Raw genomic sequence first — 23,241 nt, 5'->3', positions numbered from 1 at the left:
ATAACTTGTTATCCCAGGTGGTGCCTGGGGGAACAGAGCCTCACCTATTTTCCGCTGGTCCCACCTGGTGAGTTTATAGATGGCCACCAGATCCCCTCTCAGTCTTCTCTTGTGGAGGCTGAATAGATTCAGGCCCTTTAGTCTATCTTTGTAGGGCCTGGCCTGCTGCCCCCTGACTATGTGAGTGGCCCTCCTCTGGACCCTCTTGAAGTGTGGGACCCAGAACTGAATGCAGTACTCCAACTGTGGCCTGACCAGTGCCACATAGAGGGGAAGGGTCACCTCCCTGGCTCTGCTTGTGATGTGTCTGTAGATGCATGACAAGGTGCGGTTAGCCTTACTGATCACTTACTCGCATTGGCGGCTCATGTCCATCGTGGAGTCAGCAATGACTCCAAGATCCCTTTCAGACACTGTGTTGTTGAGAAGGGTGTTCCCCAGCCTATAGGTATGTTGCAGGTTCCTTCTCCCTAGATGCAGCACCTTGCACTTGTCTGTGTTGAATTCCATCCTATTCTCATCTGCCCATCTCTGTAACCTGTCTAGATCTAGCTGGATTCTGTCCCTCCCCTCTAGTGTACCCACATCTTTGTGTCATCGGCAAATTTGGACAACATGCTTTCCGTGCCCATCTCCAAGTTTCTGATAAAGATGTTGAATAGCACAGTCCCAAGGACCGAGCCCTGGGGAACTCCACTGCCCACATCCCTTCAGGTCGAAAACAACCCATCCATCACCACTCTCTGGGTACGACCACCGAGCCAACTTGCCATCCATCTGACTGTGTAGGCATGAATGCTGCAGTCGCATTTTCAGTAGGAGGAGGTCTTACATTCCTTTCTTTTAAATGGTGATATCTTAAAGTTATCAGATTGCTGTGACTTTTTGCTTATTAAAATGAACGGGAGAAGTGAGAACAGGGTTGCAGAATGTAAGTAGAAGTTAAAAGGCATGATGGGTGCTAGTAACAGTGAACATAATGGGTCATTTGGGTGCATAAGTGGTGGCAGTGCATTTTTTAAATAAAAAAAAAATCTCTCTGTGAGTTCAACTTGTGAAATTATAGGACATCTTTAGACATGCTTCAGGGAGAAGGGCACTTTAATTAGAGCAGCTCTTGGGAGTCTTTCATGTATTTGCCATCCTGTGCTTCAAAATGATGGTGGGGGTGCTTTAAATAAGCTCATTTGATAAGCTTTAGTTGTAGTGTCCCCACTGCCATTTTGAAGTATAGAGCCACTGAATACATGAGACACTGAGGCTGCTGGAGCTTTGATTAACGAGTCTGCTCCAATGTGCTGTAATTACAGTGCATCAGAGCAGGCATCCTGATTATCTACAGGTACCCAAAATGGTAATTGTATAGATCAACTGTGCTATGTACTGTAACCCAACATGGTAGGAAGAAGTATCTCTCTGATTAATTAAAAAATTTTAAAAAATATCCCTATTAGGTGTTGAGTGATATTTTTGAAAAAACGATGGAGGAATGTAAGGAGGGCCCCTCCTGGCTTTTGCTGTTAGTCTGTTTTGCATTAAATAGTTATTGGATAAACATTGGGAATGAAGCCCAGAACAACAGGACTGCCTCCTACCCAGGTCAGTGCCTTTCTCACTGGGGTCCAGAGTCAGGTTGTCTCTGGTTTGCTGTCCTTCTGGTTCCATAAATCTTACCCTCTTAGCTGCTTAATGGCCCAGTTTCAAGAGGAGGTGGACAAACCTGGTGGTTAGGGCACTTACCCAGGAAATGGGAGACCTAGGTTGCAAGCCTGTCCCTTCCTGAAGGGGTTTGAATCCACAATTTCCAGTTCCCATAAACTGTCTTGGGACCCCAAGCTATTGGGCAAAAAATGGGTGGGCCCCCTGCCTTCCTTCTTGCCACCATTGCATATGTCTTCCCTGTGGGAAAGCTGTATCCTGAGTCCAGGTCTTCCCTCACTTCCCCTCTGGGCAAGCTGGATCAAAGATAATGGCAGCACTTAAGGGGCAGCCTGAGTTAGGCAGATTCAGCTATACCTAGTGTTTCTTATTGACTACAAGAAGATGCATAACATGTTCATGGACAGAGGGTTGCCCAGTGAGAAAGCTGGAGACTTGGATATCTTAGGGCAGTGGTCATCAACTAGTCAATCAGGATTGACCAGTTGCTCCTGGGCTGGGGGGGCTGATGTGCATCTGGCCGCTCCCAGGCCAGTTGCGACAGGGCTTGGGGTGCAAAGCCCAGCCCACAGATGGAGCCACCTCCACCACAGATTGGAGGGGGATGTGCCCCCCCAAAATGCGGGGCAGTGTGGGCGGCTGTAGCAGTGGTGAGAGGGAGTGGAGCTAGAGCAGGGGCAGGCCCTGCACAGCTGGGGCAGGGCAGGGTAGAGAAATGAGTAGATCATCTGAGGGGCACGGGGAGGCGGGGGCACACTTCCTGGGAGGGCACAGGAGGGCTCATGCCCCCGGAATTGCACAGGGCGGGGCAGGGAGGGCTGCAGCTGGGGCCGGACTGTTGCCAGTGGAGGCTGGGGCCATGCTGTGATCGGGCTAGGTGGTGGCACTGGGAACAGAGCTATGGGGGTCTGCAACCACCCAAAAATTCACTGTAGCCCCCCCAACCCTCCTTCCATTGCCACCGTTGCAGGGCCCAACCGCAGCATGGCTCCAGCCTCTGCTGGGAACAACCCAGCACCACCTTCCAGCCCACAGTGGCAGCCAGCCCTCCCCTACACAGATCTGAGGCACATGCCCCCATGCCCTTGGGGGAGAAAGGGGCTGGGAGGTGGTGCTGGGCTGTTCCTGCTGGAGGCTGGGCTGTGCTGCGGTAAGGCCGGGTGGCAGCAGTGCTGAGAGGGGGTCGGGGGGCTAGAGCAAAGGGGGGGGTGGGAGCCCACCCCGGGCTAGAGCAAAGGGGGGGTGGGAGCCCACCCCACCCTGCCCCACACAATTCTGGGGGCACGTGTCACCCCCATGCCATTCTGGGGTGCGTGCCCCCACACCCTGCAGATCAACTGCTTGTGGCTCTGTCCCACCCCGCCTTGGCTGTGCACCCCTTCCCCTGCTCCATCCCCACTCCCTCCCTCACTGCCATGGGGCAGGGGGGAGCAGATCAAGGAAGGCCCCATTGGTGAAAGAGGGAGTGAGGTTAGGGCTGGGGCCTCGGTCTGCCCCGTCCCCCCACCATGACCATTTCCCCTCCACTTTCCCCACAGACTTACCTGCTGGGTAAGCTTGCCCTCAAATAATAATTTCTTCCTCTGCTTCGATCTGTCCCAACTTCCCTTCCCTCCCCACAGACTTACTTGCGGGGGGCTGGGGGGGGGGGTGACATAGGGTAGATCTTAGGTTGCTGTTAAATTACAAAAGTGATCTCTGACTTTAAAAAGTTGGAGATCACTGTCTTAGGGGTTGGAATAGGATCCCTCTCTTAAACCTTAATGCATATGTTTGATGTGAATGGCAGCTAAGGCTTAGTTAGCCTTAGTAGTGGACTAGGATCTGGGCCTAGGCTTCTAGTTAAGTTCAGTCCTAGACCTCATGAGAATCCTGCAGATTACTTGTTTTTTTTCCTACTGGGACTTAAAGTAGCTTCAGGATCCAGCAGCCCAAATAAAGATTCAGTGCTCTAAAATTTAGTTGCCAAATCGAAGCAAAAGGGGTCAGGTGAAAAATGTCCTATGGAAATTCTGTAGTTGTGCAAACTGTTGATTGGTAAAAGATATTTTGTGTTAGTTTTTTTGGTCTTGGCCAAATAATACCAGTATTAAAATAAATCAATGCAAAAGATGACCCCAGTACAAAAAATTTCACTCAATCTTATCCCACTTTGGGGAAAATTTGGGGATTTTCCAGTTGTATTGTCTGAAGGAAAGGATCGGTGGGGAGAAAATAAGGCAGAATATAAGAGAGTATCAAATAGTCCTAGCAGAGGCCTCCCAAGCAAACCCTCACCATGTTAAGTCTAACTACCCTTGTCCCAAGTGCTCTTAAAAGCAGACATTAGTAATGGCATCTTTGGTACAGCTTCTAGGACCATGTTCTTTGTCTGTTATCTCTTCAAGGTTATGGGAACTCGTGATCCACCTGTTATAGGCCTCCAGGAAAAGTGCTGACATTCCAGTAGCTTGAGGTGACCTTTCCCAGAATTCAAACCTTGGGTTTACAGTTCAGCTCTTCAAAGATGCATTATAGAGGAAGCAAGCAGAAACACAGGGTTTTGTAAAAGTTTCAAAAAACATTTTCTCTTTACGTTAGCTAACGCAAAAATACATCGATCTCCATAAAATAACAGCCGCAGTACTTCCCTGCTCCAGTTTCCTCACCACTCTTGAGCATTCCTTGAGCTTAAGTCTGAGTCCTCTAAGGAATCCACAATCCTTCCTCTCCTTTCTCATTCCCTATTTCCCTTCCCACCTCACAACACACACCCACTCAGATTTTTCTATCAAATCTCTCTGTCTCCTTTTTTATCATGTACAGCCAGTTTCATTCTTCTTTGGTTAGTCCCAACCAAACAATACTCCTTTTCTTAAAAAGTATTGTCCCTCTGTTGCTTGGTTACCATCTCCCAGAAGCTCAGACTTGAAAGAATATTTGTTTGTGCTGGGCAGTAACTAACTTGTCCATTGGTGCTCCTTCAGAGTTAAATGACTCATTACTGTCTCTGGTCTGGAGTGCCTTGGGTCTAATTTGGCAGGCTCCATATATACTGAGGCATTCAGTGATGCAACCAGTTTGTAACCTTGACCAAAATTCATAATATAGAATTCGTAATAACATAATCAAGTTTCCCAGTCATCGCTATAAGCTGTGTGTTCTGGACTAGAGATAGACTTTGCCACAGCTTCCTTGGTGGAAATATGTAGGCATGTGTGTGATCAGGAAGACAGTCATGGGAGTGAGACAGATGGGAATGAGCCACTTGGCTCTAGGTTGTAGTCCCTCATACAAATACCTGATTTAGCTCTAACCAAGCCAGCTCAAGTACCAGAAGCAGTGTAACTGCATAAATGTGCCACTTTAAGTGGGCTAATTAGCCTTGCTGAAAAGCTTGTAAGAAGCTATCTCAAGTATCTCTACAGAGCACTATGTTATACAGTATATACATACCCTCTGTCTAAGTTTTCTGGGGCCTAATTCAAAATCCAGTTAAGTCAGTGAATTTGTCATTTGTGAATTCATATTGAATGTATAAAAAAGATTGGATCCTTTGCTAGTAAATTTTTCCACAGGCCAGATTGACTCGGATGGAGCGCTGCACTCATGTGGTTATACTGTTTCTGGTCCCAGGCTAGGTAGGGTATTCCATGCTGTATAGCACTATGCCATGCTGTGAAAATGCATGCAAAATATTGCTCTGATTTTCAAGAGAATTACTATAGTGCAGTTCTGCTGAAGTCAGGAATACTTAAGATCTCACTGCTGGGCTACCTAGTATCTGGCAGAGAAGGAGAAGCCCGAAGTCCTTCCAGACTGTGAAACTCTCTCTTGAAGTATGGAGTGTGGATTAAGAAGACTGAGATGAATACTGTGGATAGGCTGAGGAGAGTCTGCCCAAGTTGTGCCTTAGGTTGTGTGTGTCTTATATCTAGGGACCTTGTTATACGACACAAACGAAACACAATTTTGTATTTTTTGTGGAAATCGCGATTTCCTTGCAATTTGTGGTAGAATCACTGGGAGAAAAAAAAATACTGAAAATAAAATGCTGGCTCCTCAGTGGATCCCAGTGGGGAGCCAGCATTTTATTTTCAGTACTTGTTTTTTCCCCCAGTGATTCCACCTCAAATTGCAGGGAATGCCGCTATTTGCAGAAACCGCCTCAAATAGCAGTTTCCACAAAAAACACGAAATCATGTTTCATGTGCATTTTATAACTAGGTCCCTAGGTATAAGACACACACAACGTAATCCACAATTTGAGCAGACTTTCCTCAGCTTATCCACAGCTGTAGCACTGTCACTCATCTGATACTTGGTTTGTTATGGGTCCCTGCCAAGTTAGGCCTCCTCTCAACTTGCCTGCCATGATTTTGATGGTAATAAATTAGATAGGAGGGGTTCAGTGGGTGTTAATACAGAGGTCCCACTTGGGGTTACTCATGGATCCGCGAGCAGTTGACAAAGGAGGCTCCGCCTCCCCTACACCCCCAGTCACAAGCCACCCGTCGGTGTTGAGACGATGAATTATGTTGCGGAAGTCCAGTCTGATCCAGGTTCTATCAGAGGCAATCTAGACAGCACTGCTTGGACTTATCAGCTTCGCTAAAAAGCCTCTGATTATATTAGGGTTTAACCTTTGAGTTAAGCCCCGATGGTGGGACTCTGGGTGTCTGGATCCTAATCTTCCTCCCACAAATGAAGAAAAAAAGAAAAAAAAAGAAAGGAATGAAGAGGAGACTATTCCCACTAGGTTTGCTCCTATCCTACCTAATGCCCTTGTTAGCCAGGATGCCACTTTCAGCTCCTTAGGAATGCTGGGTCAGTAGCTGTGTTGAGGCTTGGTTTTCTTGCCTCAGATCCTCTGAACCTATACAGTTCCCTAGGGCTTGAGCCCCCGTGGCTCTGACCCTCCTCTACCAGGGTCTCTCAAGTATGCCTCTGCCTCGGGCGCAACCCAGAAGCAGGCCCTCTTCTTCTCCTCTCAGCGCCCTGAGTGCCTTTTGAATTCCTCATGGCGGTGTCAGTGGCTGACGTCATCAGCCTGGCACCGCCTAACTTGATTGATATGTAGCTTTTAAATCGTGGCTGCGGTGCTGTGTGTTGTCACAGCTCTGCTGCTTCTGATTTCGGAGGTAAGTCTTTGTTATCCTTGGGGCTTGCTCAGCCTGTCCAGACTTCCTGGCGTTGCTCATGGGGTCTCTCGGGCTCGTTTCATTACAACAGGATTCAGCTGAGTCTTCTTAATCCACACTCCACACCTCAAAAGAGGGTTTCACAGTCTGGAAAGATTTTGGGCTTCTTCTCTGAGAGATACAAGGTGGTTCAGCAGTGAAATCTTAAGTACTCCTGACTTCAGTAGAACTGCACTAAAGTAATAGTCAGGGCGCCAGCAGTTCTCATGGCCTCCAGCCCACAGAAAGGAAGGCAAGGTGGTGGCTGCCCCTTCCTTCCTCCATCTCTGATTGGCTGAGGGGGCTGCCTGTTGTGTGGCCTCGTCCCTTTCTGCCAATCAGCAGAGAGGGGTGGTGGGCACCACAACTGGCCTGTAAAATTACCATCCTGCCTCCTTGATTTCGGTAGGTCCCTACTTATAACTTTCAGGCACTGAATGCTCTTAATGCCTGGTAAAGTTAGTAAGGTTGTCACCTGCCACTTAAATCCACTCCTTATCAATCAGTCACTGTTCTTCTGTCTATGAATGAGAAATTGTAATATAATGATACAATGTGCTGCTTGTAATCATGAGTGTCAAACTACTGATAGACTCAGTAGTATTTACCTCATAGTTTATCTCTGCTTAGTGCCAAAAGAAGGCTGTTAATCTTGCTTTCTTTGCTATTTTTATGCCATGACCTGGCCAGGGACCAAACAAGGCAGGTTGTAAGATATGATAGATCAGGTGTTGATGGATCTTATTTGCTACCATCTGTTTGATAATCTTGCCTGAAGATAAAAAGTTGAGACTGTTTAGAAATGATTGAGGTAACTAGAATTGAGCTGGTGTATTCAGGGCATTGGTAGAGTATTTGCTTTTCAGGGAAGCATTGGCTAGTTCTGCCAGCAGTGGTCTAAGGCCTGTTCTCTGTAGAGGTGTGTAGCATTTGAAATCTTTGGGTTTATCTTGTGATTCATGCGTAGGTGTGTGAACACCTAACAACACTAACATATTGAACAGCACTCCACGGCACTCTTATAAGGGTCTCACAGCACCATGGTCTACTTCAGTGCTGAAAATCACATTGCCGACAGCTGAGTGGAAGGGAGTGGTAGGTGCACAAGCAAGTGTTGATATCATGATGGTATTCTTTTTTATATGTTTTTTTTTTTTTTTTTTTTTTTTTTTTTACAAATTATAGGTAACTGAACTGGAAGTCTTTCATATCTCTTTGAGGGGGGACCCATCAGTCTTCCACAATTGACTGAAACTCAAGTTTCCTGCTTATCTGTCAACTCACCCAAATAGATTTGAGCTTCAAAACTGATGTTAAGGTTATTTTCTAGTTTATACTTTTTTACTTTCCTTCCTTTGGCTTCTTTTATCATGATGAGAACAAAACTACAATCTGATGTCTTTTCCATAAAACTCTTAAAGCTTCCAGATTATTCATGACTGTTTTGCCAATTTCACTTACCTGTTTGTCACAAGAAGAACCTGTTAGATAGATGTGCAGCATGACACATGAGGACTGCTTTCATCAATAGTGTAGCTGAGAAGGGGCAACCAGTCAGCAGCCCCACATGCTGCTTCTGGGGGCACAATAATAGCTGCTGTCACAGCTGGTGACTGGCCATGCCATGACTGCCAGCAGTGCAGCAAGCATCCGGTGCTGCTCCAAGCAGAGCTTCCCTGTCCTCTGGGAGCTGCCCTGTTACACCTCTGGCTTTCAGAGCAGGTAATAATGATCTTAGGCTGCAAAAGCAAGAAGAAATGACCAGCTTTGTAGTGACCTGGTCATTTATGGTCCTTTACAGGTTATCTGCATTGTAAGACTATTAAACGGTGTTTCAGGCTTTGCATTTTCTTATAGCCAGAGGCTACTCCTCCATCTTCTGTTATTGACTATTCATAGTTTATTAACTGAATGAAGTGTTAGATACATTCCCTAGCAAAGCAGATGAGTTCAGTTTTGCTATTCCTCAAACTCTGAACAGCAGTCAAGTTCATAAAGTCCAGAGTGAAATGATGACATTTCTATAGTACTTTCCTAATGCAGATACCCAGGAACTCAGTCTCACAATACTTTTGTTTGTAGAGAAGTAGTAGTATTCTTATTTTATATATAGCATTCAGAGGCACAGAAACAAATTTCCTGATTGAGTGAAGTTACCAAAGCAGTAGATAGCTTTTAAGTGCGTGTGTTCCACCACTGAAGTCAGTACTTACTTGGGCATTGTTAGGACTTCTGCTGAAATGGGGCACTAGAAGATTAGGAGGTTAAGCTACATCTATTGCAGAGCATGTGACTTGGCTTTCAGCCCAAAGAGCATCATCCCCCTGTACAGCAGATACCTCTTCTTTTTCAAAAAATCCTTTCCCCCAACTATCTTATTTTGTTCGCAGTTGCTATTCTTTTTTTGTCTAAGGAAGGTAAGTTTCATTCCATGTAGTTTACTGTGTGGGAGATCTTTCAAACAAGACCTTTAAAAACTCTGATTCTGCTTTGCACAGGCATCCCATTGCCCTTTATATATGAGCAAGGGTTTTCCTGGTGCATTGGCCATCAATTTCTTCTACCTCCACTGTGCTGTGTACTCCACGATAGTTTTCCACTTGGCTGCTGCCTTCTGTGTGAGTGATGGCTATGTTTCAGTGCTGAAATGATTGTGCATATAAAATGTGCATATAGAATTTGTATAGTATTAGTGCATATAAAATCGATGGTTTAGATCCTTAGGTATTGTCAAAGTGTAAGACATATTTGTATGACCAGGTTTTCTCTCTTGAGTTCAATAGCAAGGTCATGCATGAATGCAGCAATTTTGTGATGCATAGGGTAAGATCTCAGTGAAGAGAAAAGGTGATTATATTGAGACTAATCATTTAATTAAGGGAGTTCTTGCAGTGTTGGAGAAAAATAACAAAATTCTGCTCCTTTAGTTTATGTGGGGAAAACAAGCAGAGCTTTCTGCTGAGAATATGAAATGCTGGTGACAAATATGTAAGTAAATAATTATTAAATAAATAATTTTAAAAAGCGTTAAATAACTAGCCAATGTGCTGAGGTGATCTCTCGCTGTGGAAGGTGAATGCTGTGGAAGGAATTTTGCATCATCCCAGGAACAACACAGAAAAGAAATCATATATCTGGGACATATTTCTTTTCCTGTTCTTACTGCCCCTTCATCCACTGAGGCAGTAACCCCCAGTTTCCTACCAGCTCAGATGTGGGATCTCCATCTATTCTCCACTCACCTGTTTTGGGGGAGATGGCAAATACTGGTTTTATCATGCTGGGAGGCAGGAAGCATCCTACTCTTCCTTAATTTTCTGTGTGGCCTAGGTCTAGCCCTAAGTGACTGACAAATATTTTAAGGGAAAATCCTGGCATGTCTGAATACTGTGGTGACTGATGGTTTAATTGAAATTATTTGTGAATTCTGAAAGGTTAATGAGTTTGAGTACAAACTATCATTCATCTAAAAGCTGATTACATAGAATTCACTATTTGGTATAATTAAAAGTTCTTCTCTACTAGATACATTGAGATTCATTACTTTCTGTATACCAGTGCAGGAAAATGTGAACTAGATAAGGTTAGGAAAACAAATATAAATTTTTAATTCTTTTTCTGAAGCTTAAAAAAAAGATAAATATGCCATTGATTTTTACTGGTGGCCTGTGTTTTCAGACAGAAAAGAAGAAAGATGATGTGTTGTGTGGTTGAAAATATTTAACATTTGGTTGGAAATTTTATGCAAATATCTTTCAATTTTTGGGGGGGAAAATGCTTTCTAAAACCTAATTACAAAGTAATTGTATTTTTTAATTGCATATTTTGGTGCTTTTTTTAAACCACCTTTGTATAAGAAGAATTAAAAATGTGCACACAGATTGACAATGAATGTGCATAGGAGCAGAGTTACAAACTAATTCTCAAGATACTTCAAATCTTCAGCTGGAATGAGAAAGGCACCTGTTCAAGGAAACTGTAATATACTGTATTTCACACGTGTGAAGACAGATGTTTAGATAAGTACTTTTCTTCAGCTTCCATTTAGGTCAGGGGAAACAGTAAATTATAGGGTAGTAACTTTCTCCTAAATTTATATGTTGCTCCTGTTACCTCCGGATCATCAGAGAAGGTCATGTCAAGGGGTACTTGGAGATTTGGCATGTTTGATTATATTTATGTGGCTTTTGAGAAATGAATTCTAAGTGTGATTACAAGAACATATAACTATTGATATTAATTTTACATCCTGAACTCCATAAACTGTACCTGTATGTTATAAAAGAATTAGGATTCAAGTATATCCTATTCTTATCAGGTAATTATTCTTGCATCAAAACACTGTACATCCCATATAACAGTTTTAGTGGCTGTAGAAAAGTTTTTATTGTTTCATATTAGGTGCTTCAGTAAGTTTTATGGTTTAAAGTAGGCCATTTAGATGCCAAAACTGTAATGACTTAAAAGGAGGGAGGAGGGGCAGGGAAAAGAGAGAAAACAGACAGAGAATAGGGCTCACACTATTTATTAAGGAAATTCATTTGTATTTAATTTTCATACATTTTTGTCCATTCAGGAACTTTTAAATTTTTGCTCCACTTTCACTCAAGATAGTTATAGAGCAACAAAAATCATATTAGTAAAAAAAAACCCAAAACAAAACAAACCCCCCCCCCAGTAGATTCTCCTACTACTCTTATATTTCTATTCATATTAATCTTGGAGTGACTTAATTTGCTGCCAAAAAGTTTGTAATCAATTTCAATATCTTTATAGGACAAGTAGGCTTTTAGTAATAAAACTGTACAGTAAAATATGTTGTTAGTTTACTTTTTATCTCAGCTTCCAGAAAATCAGCATTATGCCTTATGTCAGTGACAATAAGAAGTTCTCTTCCCAGTTTTCAAAAGGAAGCAGTACATTCAGGGATATTTGGAACAATTATTTTTTAACAGAGAAATGTTGAAAACAGCGAGGGTTAGTGCCAACAGTTCAATCTTGTCACTAATTGAGGACCTCAAAACTGTGTCACCTGAATTTTATTTTAGGAAAATAGAAACTGCATTTCTTGTTTGAGTTTGGTTTGTCTGAGACTTTTGGATAAACAAGTGTATTAAAGGTACTGCTGTTGACTAGGATCAGAGATCATTGGTCTATTTGCTTGGAAATACCACATACAAAATCACCACTCAGCCCTCCTTTCTTCCTCGCACATACCTCTACTGGAATGTGTAAGAAATGTGTGTTAACTTTCTTGCTGCCCCAGGAATGTTGCTGCTGATGCTATTGCTATTGACCTTAAGTGGTCTCCATGTGATATATGCTAGGATAGGTCTGAGCTAGCTGATTAATGTTGTTTGTCCAGAGTCCTGGCCACCATTTTTTGGTTCCAGAATTACCTAGATTCATAGGTTGATATGAATCTATGAATCTAGCTAATTGGGTAAACCTCCCACTTTACTCCACCTTTGGGCTCAGATATAATTAATTGGCTCTGTCAGAGCAGACCTCTTAGTTGGCTAGCTTTTCAGTGAGCTACCTTTAGGGTGTGTTTCAGTCCTTGCCAGAAAATAAAGTTTCTCAGATTTTCTCTCAGATGTGTTCTTGCTCCCAGACTGATTTTCACACTGGAAAGGATTATTGAAAGTTACAGGATTAGATACTGCTTGTTTGCCCCAAAGCAGTCAAGCCACAGTTTATTTTCACAGGTTGTTGTTGCAGATTAAGGATTTTTTGTATCACTGAGACCTTCAATTCAGTAAGAGGGAACAGATTTTCTCTTTTGGGAATCCACCTGCGCTCCAGTAGTATTGAGTTTAAAAATGGATTAGTGAGCCGTGACTGGACATTGATTACATCAGTGAGATGTGGTAAAAAAAACAACAAAAAACAAACACAACCGTTGTGGCAGTACTGACTCACAAAGACAAGGGTCCCACAGTAATGTCTCTCTTTATAATCACCTCTGGGACTTCTCTAAATTGAATGAAGGTCACTTTTCAGGGAAATCCACATAGTCTTCTATTGAGCTTTTATTTACTCGTGGTGTGTCTGGAGCAAGTAGGGAGGAGACATGCCCCTCCTTGTTTAGGGATTAAAACTTTGAGTTATGCTGTATGCTAGAAGCCCTTATACATTTACAGGCAAGATTCTCTGGCACAGCAAGCATTCAGTATGCACAAAGCTAGATAAAACTAGATCTGCACATTGATATTTGCTGCTAGGATGTTTGCTGCTAGTGTTGCTTTTTAGGCCCTTGAGCCTCATTTTTGAGGCATACCTTTGAAACTCCAGGTGGGAATGAATGTCTCCTGGTCGATGCATGTCTTAAAGATTTTGATTGTATGTATACTTCCAGAAATCCCTTGCTGGCTGATTAGCTGCCTGCAGCTGTGCTCAAATGTCTTGTTTTCCCACAAGGCATGAGACAGCTGAATGGTAGAGCTGCAACCAGCTGGCTGCCTTACAAGAGAGCCCTGGTCCAATGATGATCTGTTTCTGATGGTAGTACTGAACTTGAGGTCTGGTAAGGCAAGTCTCCTAGGGCAAAATGGTAAAAGAGGAGGCAGAGTTCCTAAAGACATGCCTCTCCTCTTGCTGCTGTGTGTAGTACAACCAATAGGAGGTGATTACACTGATCAGTTCTTTTATAATGTGAAAGGTTCTGAGAGCGAGGAATCATGGAAAATTAGGGTTGGAAGGGACCTCAGGAAGTCAGCTAGTCCAACCTCCTCCTCAAAGCAGGACCATCCCCAACTAGATCATCCCAGCCAAGGCTTTGTCTAGCCGGGTCTTCAAAACATCCAAGGATGGAGATTTCACAACCTTTCTGGGTAACCTGTTTCACTGCTTTACTACTCTTCTTGTGAGAGTTTTTCCTAATATCTAACCTAAACTTCCCTTGCTGCAACTTGAGACCGTTGCTGCCTGTTCTGTTATCTGCTACCACTGAGAACAGTCTAGCTCCATCCTCTTTGGAACTGCCCTTCAGTTAGCTGAAGGCTGCTATTAAATCCCCCCTCAGTCTTCTCTTCTCCTGATTAAATAAGCCCAGTTCCCTCAGCCCCTCCTCATAAGTGATGTCCTCCAGCCCTCTAAACATTTTTGTTGCCCTCCGCTGGACTCCCTCCAGTTTGTCTACATCCTATCTGTAGTGAAGACCCAAAAACTGGACACAGTACACCAGATACGGCCTCACCAGTGCTGAATAGAGAGGAAGAATAATTTCCCTCAGACTGCTGGCAATGCTCCTACTAATGCAACCCGGTGTGCTGTAGCCTTCTTGGTAACAAGGGCATATTGTTGGCTTATATTCAGCTTATTGTCCACTGTAACCCCCAGACCCTTTTCTGCAAAGCTGCTGCCCAGCCAGTCAGCCCCCAGCCTGTACTGAAGCATGGGATTATTCCATCCTAAGTGCAGGACTTTGCACTTGTCCTTATTGAATTTCTTGAGATTTCTTTTGGTCCAGTCCTCCAATTTGTCTAGGTCTCTTTGAATCCTAATCCTACCCTCCAGTGTGTTTAGTACTCCCCCGGCTTGGTGTCATCAGCAACATTGCTAAAGGTGCACTCCATCCTATCTTCCAGGTCATTGATGAATCCCTTAGAACTCTCACAGGTGGGTGTCTTGCACTCAATCACGTAGTTCTGTCCTAGGGCATTTTAGTTTTACTTGGAAGAATAAAGAAAAGGAAGTCATAGTAGTAGCCACTGTGTTGCAAGATGTTCTTTCCATTGTCCCTGGTATTTGAGAGAGGGGGAGGATGCATAACATTGCCAATATTTAAATACTTGGGGTTGGTCTGAACAGATGATTGGCGTATGGTATTACTGTAGTTAATTTTAGATAACTAGTCATTATTGTGTCCACTGTACAACTGTAATAGGATGCATCTTATATAGTGGTTTTCAACATTGCTTCAGGAAAGTCTTGTCCTTTTTTGTTTTCTACTTATATTTCCCCAGGGGAAAATCAACTCTCATACGTCAGTTATCTGGTCTTATTTCCTTAGAGTTCATACCTTCCTTTTCCTCTCACTTTGCTTCCTTTCTGGCAGCAAACGAAATGCCAAGAGTGGCTGACCATAGTGATACCACAACCTCAGTGAGAAACTAAATAAAATTTGAAACAGTGTCACAACTTACTCTAACACACTTTTAAAAATATTGCAGGTACCTTTTGTATCTTCAGCTCAAAAGGGACATTTTCCATGGCCGTTTGCTGTGTTCTTTTTCTGATGCTGCCTACCTGGGTGCCTGTATTGTCCAAGGTAAGTACAGCCAAGAGTATGTTGGGAAGATTCTTCAGTATCTGGAGAGAGTTGTTTTTATATAAATAGCAAAAAGTTAGGAAAATATTTCAAAGCATTTCTGCATACAAGTATAATCAGTTCTATAGGAAATAAAGAACAGAGAAAATGTGTTAGACACTAGGGCTGTGTGAAGCTTTGGTCCCTGGTTTGATCTGGCAGAGATTCAGCCAGATTCAGTGGCCGAATCTCCGAATCCGAATCAGGAGACCCTTTAATCTCTCCGAATCGAATTGTAACCCTCCAAATCAATTCGATGATTCAGACACAGCTTTAAATGTTTTTTCTACATAGCTCAGGGTACCAGGGGGCTTATGAACGGTGATATGGTGGGGCAGATGGAGTGTCCCACAGGAGCACGGGGGGCTCCCCACTTCCACCGGGGAGCATGCCAGGGGTCCCCCCAGCCCCCTTGGATTGGCGACTGGTGCCTCCTGGGTCTGGGGGCACCCGGGGTCTGAGCCGGGGGCAGGGCCCACGTGCTTAGTGGTGGACACGGAATCAGCATTGAATCAGTGCTGGCTCTCTGAATCAGCATCGAATCTTCAGATTCAGATTTGGCTGAATTGAACTGGGGACAGTGATCCGAATCAATGAATTGGATCACTGTCCCTGATTTGGGCCAAATCCAAATTGAATATGGCCCATTTCACACACCCCTATTAGACACTAAGTTCAGATGGCATTTCTATGACACAAGAAGCCTGAGTGGTGGATCCCAAAGCAGAGGTTGAAAAATACAGTTGTGATGATGATCACCTCACTCTCCAGGAGTACTGTCTTTATTTTCCTTTTCCCTTGGCAGCCAATCAAAGGTAGGCTTAGAAAAATTAGTAAAGCTAATGAGTACCACATGATATAGAAGCTTGTTTGGGATTGTTAACCCAGTAATGAGCACAAAGGAAACAGAAGGTGACAGTGGCATACCAGCAATATTGGAGGGTGATTCAGTTTACAATTACTGAAATAGGATCCCTGTGTTGACCCCCCTGGCCTGTCCTTATAGGCCAAATTTTGAGGAAAACTGGAGGTCCCTCAGTACTATATCCATTTTTGGTTGTTACATTTCAAGAAAGACATGGCAAAATTGGAAAGGCTTTGGAAAAAGCAAAAAAAAAATTATTAGAGGTCTAGAAAACATGACATTTGAAAGACAGTTGGAAGAAATGGTTTATGTAATTCAGGAAAGAGAAGACTGAAGGGTGGTTTGCTAATAGTCTTCAAATACGAAAGGGTTGTTATAAAGAAGATGGCAGTTGGTTTGTTTTCTGTATTCACTCGGAACTGGAGAAGAAATAATGAGCATAAATTGCAACAAGGAAAATAGGTTGCATATTAGGAAGAACTTTCCAAGTATAAGGCTAGTTAAACACTGCAGCAGATTGCCTAAGGAGGTAGTGAGATTTTCAAAGGAGCTGTGTGTCCAGAGGCTCCTGTGAAAGTCTGTCAGCCAAATGGTAGTACTAATTCTGTGTTGCTGTGTCGGGTAGAATGACACTGATTATTTCAGTGCTGAAGGAAAAGAAGTTCCTTCTTGAGGAAGAAGAGGTTGTTACAAATGGTGTGGTCAGTTTATTAACTGCTTATTAGCAGAATAATGAATGGTGGTAGATCTTTTTTAACCATTTTCCCTTTTTTCAGAACTTGTTACCAACCAGATAACAATTTTGAATTACTTCTGTAATGAATTCAGTGCAAATGTCACTTTATGCCCAAAAGTTTGTCTAAATGTCTCCCAACTATGCAGTTGGTCTAAGAAAAGAGATCACCTACAAAAATCCAAACTTCACTTCAAAACTCATTTAGTGGGTGGGAAGCAGTTTGTGTAGTAGTAACTTTCACTACACTAAGAGTGGAACAAACTTTCCATGTAATCTTATAGCCTTAGTTTCATCATGAATATAACAAGCTGGCTTTTCTTTAGAAATTTGGTTTTCTGAGCTCTTGCTAAAAGTGGCAAATTTCTGAATGATACCTGGAAATCTCTCTCTTGGATGGAATGTATTTGCTGTCTATGTTTTACTTTATTATCTTTTGTATTTTAATTCATTCTTCTATTTTGTTTTGCATTTTTGACCTTTCTAGCTGAGCTTGGCGATTATGATCCTGATGAACACCCAGAAAATTACATCAGTGATTTTAAGATTTTCCCCAAGCAATCACAAAAGCTGGAAAGAAAAATAGCTGAAATGCATAAAAATGAATTCAGGTAATTTAGAGTGCTGCCTGTGAAAGAGGCAGCTATCAATTATTGTGTGTCTGTTTTCATATAGAATTCATAAGTTATTCTCCCCTGCACTTTTAATATGTGTTTTAGATATTCTTCTTGTGCAAAGTACTGTACACTTGTCATTTTAAAGATGTTAAGAGGACTATAAAAAAACATTTTAATCATAATTAACTCCTACATGCATGCTTCCAACTGGTTCTGTGGCATGTCTGGGCATGAAATGTATGGCTATATAAGTGGGAGTGGCTTACCCTATGAGAGCTGTTGTGAGCAATGCAATGTCTTTCCCATGACACTGATCTTTGTGTAAGCACTTGATAACCATACAGAGCTTCTTATACTGATATTTATAAACTTTGTTACTGCTATTGTAGTTTAAGTTCCACCTAATGTTGTTTTGTTGGTATCTTTAGCTGTTGATATAATTTACTATTCATAGCATATGTGGGTGAACAACGATAAGTGCTGGTAATATATATTGATAAATATTCAGATAACTTTTTTAGAAGGGTGAAGGGGCTGCATTGAGGGCACTTTTGTCCCCCGCAGGGTTTCTTTTTCCTGCCTTTACAGATAGCACAGAGAGGATTAGATCAAATAAAAATTGTTCTCTTGATCCCATTTAATATGCCTCAGAGGTGAAACTGCCTGTTTCTTTTGAGAAGATCTGCTTTGTGCAAGCGCACCCCCTTTAGGACTGCCTAAGAATAACACAGACAGTAGCAATCAATGTGGACAGTAGTAGTAAAGGCAATCCTGCAGCTCGCTTAATGAAAAGATGCAGTGCACAGTTTGGTAGGCAATCACAAGAAAATGATTAATTGTATAATACAGTGTTAACATTCCTTGGGAATTGTCCTTGCTGATGGCACATCAGATGACATTATATGCGGTATATAAGTGAAATTTCACTAATTCAGAAAGCAACCCACATTTCCACAAACCAGAATGAAAAGGAATATGGTCGTTTGAACAGAACAGTGTAATCTGCGTGCCATGCTGCAGAGGAGGGAGAATGATTGTTATTTAAAGATATAAAGGAACTCAGCTCACTTTTGCTTTGTGTTTCTACAATTAAGTAATTACTATTTTTGATGGACATACAGTATATCTTATTATGCAGAAATATTACTTCGTTATTAATGGGGGGACTGAAAACGAGAATTTTTTTTCTAAATCCCTTCTCTGAAGGATTTAAATAAAGTTTAAATATCGTTGCTCTGATAGACAGCTCAAGATGTGTATCAAGAGTTTTGTTAATCCATGAACACAGCCTTAGGGACAGTATGAAAATCACAGGGATAGCTGGTATGTTCAGTACTCCTAGTAAAAAAATGTTGTGCCTTAGCTCAAAGGAAGGCTGCAAGTGTTGCTGAGCCTTACTTTTTTCCGTTCTGGGAGTCTATACACTTCTTTTGTCAACACTATCCCTGAAACAACATAAAGCTTTTATACAATTAATAAAACAATCTAGAGTCATGCTAAGTTTCATATTAAACCAGCTAATATTCCAAAGAGAAGCTAAAATTCCTCTAGTTGTCAGCAATGCAGATGCATTTTTGACAGTGCTCTTCCAGACACTGTCTAGTATATTCCCATAGGCAAAATCCAACCTCTAATGTGAGCAAAGGTCTTCCATTGATCTATGACCAATTATGGGCAGTAAAAGAAAGATATGAGTACTGGTAAATGCCTTAGTGCAGGAACATACCCTTCCTTTAATCAGACTGCAAATGAAAAAAGGAGGAGAATTCACTAAGAAACATTAGATTTTTATTACAGCCCTGCTTTTCACTAAGGCAGTAGTGTAACTAGCTGGCCTCCATGTTTGTACATATAACCTCGTTTTAACACATTTAACATATCGTTATAACACATTTTTCTAGCACTAATTCCAGCACAATAGCGATAGATTCCATTTGAGCACACAAATAGAAATTGCATTTTTGCAACACATTGGTGGCATGTCTGCCTCTGATTTAACTTACATCTGTTCAGGTACCCTTGTCGGGAAACCGAATACACAGGTATTTGTGCTTGCTCAGCAAGTTTAGGAAAGGAAGTATTTTTTTTTAATTAAATTAATTTTTTAAATAAATCCTCAAAACTGATTGTTACTAGCTGGTCATTACCATAGTATTCAATGAAAGCCAGTTCAAGTAACATAACATTATTTCTCCTTTTAAGTTCTTCAGTTCCACAGCTCTCAATACGAATAGTGTGACACATTTCTGTCATGCAGTAGTTAAACTATGTATAAGTTCCTACAGTATTTAAGATGATATTTTAATACTTATGGTAAAAACGTACATGACAAATTTTGGAAAAGCCATTTAATTTATACGTTTTTTCATATTATGGATATAGTTTATTGATATGCCTGTTTCACCTTGCTGTAGCCAGGTTTTACTGATATCTTTTATTGGACAACTTGTATAGATGAGAGAGATGTTAAACAAGCTTTTGTGCCATACGTTGAGGGGTACATTGTGCCAGAAAGCTTCTTGCATCTCCCCACAGCTCTATAGTTTGCCCAGGAAAAGATATCACCAGAAAAGCCTTGCTTCTTACATGTTTCCTGAACCATCATGGCTATAAAAATCCAATCTCACTCAAGGAAGCACATTTAAAAATTCATATTTCATAGGGGTTTTAAGAAGAATACTGACCCAATAACTGGGAATTAGTTAGTCCACCAGTACTTACAAAAACACTGCAAATGAGTTTCTGAGATTTTTGTAATAAGGCTATTTGAGTTATGGATTAATGATTGTAAATGGTAGAAAGACTTGAGATCTGATTTTTGTTTGTATCCATTTTAAACCAGTATCATTCAGCTGACTTCAAAAGAGGTAGTTTTGATTAGGATCAGCCACTGTCTTTTTGTTTGGTATAGGTCTGGGTCATTAAAAACCAGGACATCTCAGTTTTGAAGCATGTTGTCTGTTTCTTTACTGAATCCCACATCATCATTCTTAGGATCCATTACCTGAGTGCATCTAGTTTGTTCCAGAACTGTTTTTTTTCTTTTAATGAATGAATAAGAAAGTGAAAGAAATGCCTGGGAAGTAGCTGATGGAGTATAGTGACAGCTGCAAATGACTACAGTGACTCATTTTATCTCATTGAGAAACCTTGTTCCTATTAATTAGTACAGATATATGATGTGGTGCCACTGCCTCTCACTCTCTTTATGCAACTGTGAAAACCTTGTCAGGTTTTTATCAAAATACGGCCTTTTGCATGACCTTTCTCTGAATCTGCCTGCGCAAATTGAATCTCATGCTGGGCAGGGGGGTAAAGGCAGAGACTCATGAAAAGCTGTGATTAATTTTGTCTTGTGACATTATTAATTCCATGCACCTCAGGGAAGAAAGGGGAGGGGTATTTTAATAATTTAATCAGACTTGACCAGGGGGCTTCATGAAGGCCTATTCTTATCTTATCCTAACAGCTATTTATTTGGAGTTTCATGTCATCACACATAAGGACACTTTTAAAACATGACATACCTGTGTGTGTGTGAAAGAGATTGATTTTATATGTGGTTGCTAGAAACAAAATCAATAGTGAAATACAGTAGATTCCTTTTATTGGAATCACTTTGGGAAACGGTGATTTGATTCTGTTAACCAGCCGATTCCATTAAAAGGAGACCCGTTTTTTTCTCCACGTATCTATGCTGTTTCCTGCAGTGTTGGGTTGTGTCCACTGGGCTGCAGAGGCCACAGGGGAGGGCAGCATGTGGTCAGTAATTTGCAGCAGCTGTGTTTGAGCCTTTGCTTTGAGCACCTCCTAAATGTTACATAATGCTATGTACTCTGAAAAGTTAGAATCAAGTTATCTCTTACTGGGTACCCTTTATTTCCCTGTGCTACTGTTCCTCATCTGTAAAATGGGGATAAAAATACTATCCCATCTCTCGGAGGATTTGGTGAAAATAAATGACACTTTGAAAGACTTTCTAACCTATGGAAATGGCCGCTTTAGAAAACCCCTTGAAGAAAACAATTTAGACTTTATATCAAAACCTGAATGGAGTACAGTAAATAAAGGGTAGGACTACTCACTGAAAAATGAGATGTAAAAAAATATTGATGTGTCTGTCTTATCCTGTGCATTGAATGAGGCGGGCTCCTGTAGAGAAAGTTAATTGTGATCACTTAATTAAGGACAGATCGACAAATTTGCCAAATGTAGAAGGTACAGGCAATCTTAATTCTGGCATTTCTAAAACTTAATTGTGTTCTTTTAACATAGCTTTTCATGTATTATGCATATTGATTTACATATTTTTTCAAGGATAGCTGCCCTTATTATCTTCCATTGTTTGGAAAAGTTGAAAGAAAAATTGAAAAGAAACATGGTAATTTAAGTCACAGTATCTAAGAATTATATTTATGCAGTTTAGGACTTTGAAATAAAGTATAAATTCTAAACTATTCCTCATGCCCCTTCACTTGAAACCAAAGGAATATATAGGATGCAGCTAATACAGATGTTTCAATCAATTTTATGCAATATTTTTTGTAAGTAGTGGCAGTTTTTTACAATAAACTTGTAATGATGTCCTTTACTTTCAAGTGGATTACATATATAACTGATGCACTATGTAAGCTTATTCAACCTATCACCACTCTTACCTTGTGTCTCTGTGTTCATGTGTGATTAAAATAGTTTACTTCTGCATTCAAATCAAAATACTTTAAGCTGTGAAGTTGGCATTCTCTATTCTTTCTACTTGATATTTCCTTTTAATGAACTTCATCTTTCTTTTTTCCCTTTTTTTTTTAACATGAGGCTTTTGCTTTTCTGTGTTTGAAGCAACCAGTGAAATGTTTAAAACAATATTTTACGTTTTTCAAAAGAATTAATTGTATTTCTGTTAATCTTGATTTTTACTCTTAATCTTTTTAAATGGATAAAATTAATTGTTATATATTCCAGTCTGTTATTGGTTAATTCCTCTTGTCCTCATGGAATGTGCCATTTTCAGCTCTCTGAAATTATATAAGGAAAATTTCTTTTGAGTTTAGTCCTGCAGCGGCATGACTAGATGCGGCTCTTATTTTTTTTACTTTTCTTCTTTTTACAGAAGGAAATATATGTATGCACATGTAGTTGTGTTAAATGGACTTCCTATTTCAGATACAATTGTTAGATTCACTTTACATGATGGGACATAATAATGCTAAATTTCCCCTTTTTAGAGACGTCATTCTCTCTTCCTTCACCCCACCCCCTCTGTTCCTCTGCCCCTCACTCCTTCTGTTCCAAGACACCCATTCCCTGTAAATCATAAATCTCTTATCACAAGACTTTCTAATAGAAGATTTTCCATTTTGATAGAAGTCCAGTAGTTGCTAACAGTGATCTGACAGCCAGGATTCCATGAGAGAAGATAGATGAGAAAAACTGAGACGGCTAGAGATATGATCCTTACATCTCCCTTTCAGGATTGTAGGAGTTTGACTTTTTTTCCCCCTTGCTTGACTGGAAAGTATGCAAACTTGAGTCTCAGTGACAAAAATGAAGGCTTATTCAATGATGAATACTTCCTTTTTATATTTTAACTGGAACATAAATCTGTATAAGAAGCATTTATTTTACATATCAACCTATGTGAAAAGATATGTTGGCGCACATGGTTTATTATAAGGCTTGTTTCCCCACATATTTCTCAGACTGACTGGGTTTAGATACTGCAGAATTATTTGTGATGGTTCACAAAGGTTTTTGTGGATAATTGCTTAGTGGTTTTTATGCATTTATCATAATGAGACCACATATTTCAAGTCTTGGTCTTCTCTAATCTGCCCCAAACTCCAGCTTTGTCAACCCATGACTGTTTCTATAACCGATCCTCCATGGGTTACTATTAA

General features: G+C 41.2%; 1 protein-coding gene across 3 annotated transcripts in view; it reads left to right on the top strand.

Annotated features, from left to right (window-relative positions):
• Positions 1-23,241, top strand: part of FRMD3 (FERM domain containing 3) — a 210,150-nt gene that overhangs the window by 132,122 nt on the left and 54,787 nt on the right. For 2 of the 3 annotated variants that reach the window (XM_006263723.3, XM_059724814.1), the window contains 2 exons: positions 14,993-15,090; positions 17,215-17,338. In XM_006263723.3, coding sequence (XP_006263785.2) covers positions 14,993-15,090; positions 17,215-17,338 — 222 coding nt within the window. Of the gene's footprint in view, positions 1-8,003; positions 8,137-14,992; positions 15,091-17,214; positions 17,339-23,241 lie in introns of all 3 variants that reach the window. The other variant, XM_014608794.3, reaches the window with a different exon arrangement.

The sequence above is a fragment of the Alligator mississippiensis genome, chromosome 3, assembly GCF_030867095.1.
Source record: "Alligator mississippiensis isolate rAllMis1 chromosome 3, rAllMis1, whole genome shotgun sequence".
Lineage (NCBI taxonomy): Eukaryota > Metazoa > Chordata > Crocodylia > Alligatoridae > Alligator > Alligator mississippiensis.
The sequence above is the reverse complement of the archived record's forward strand: the minus strand, read 5'-3'. Positions and strand labels throughout refer to the sequence as shown.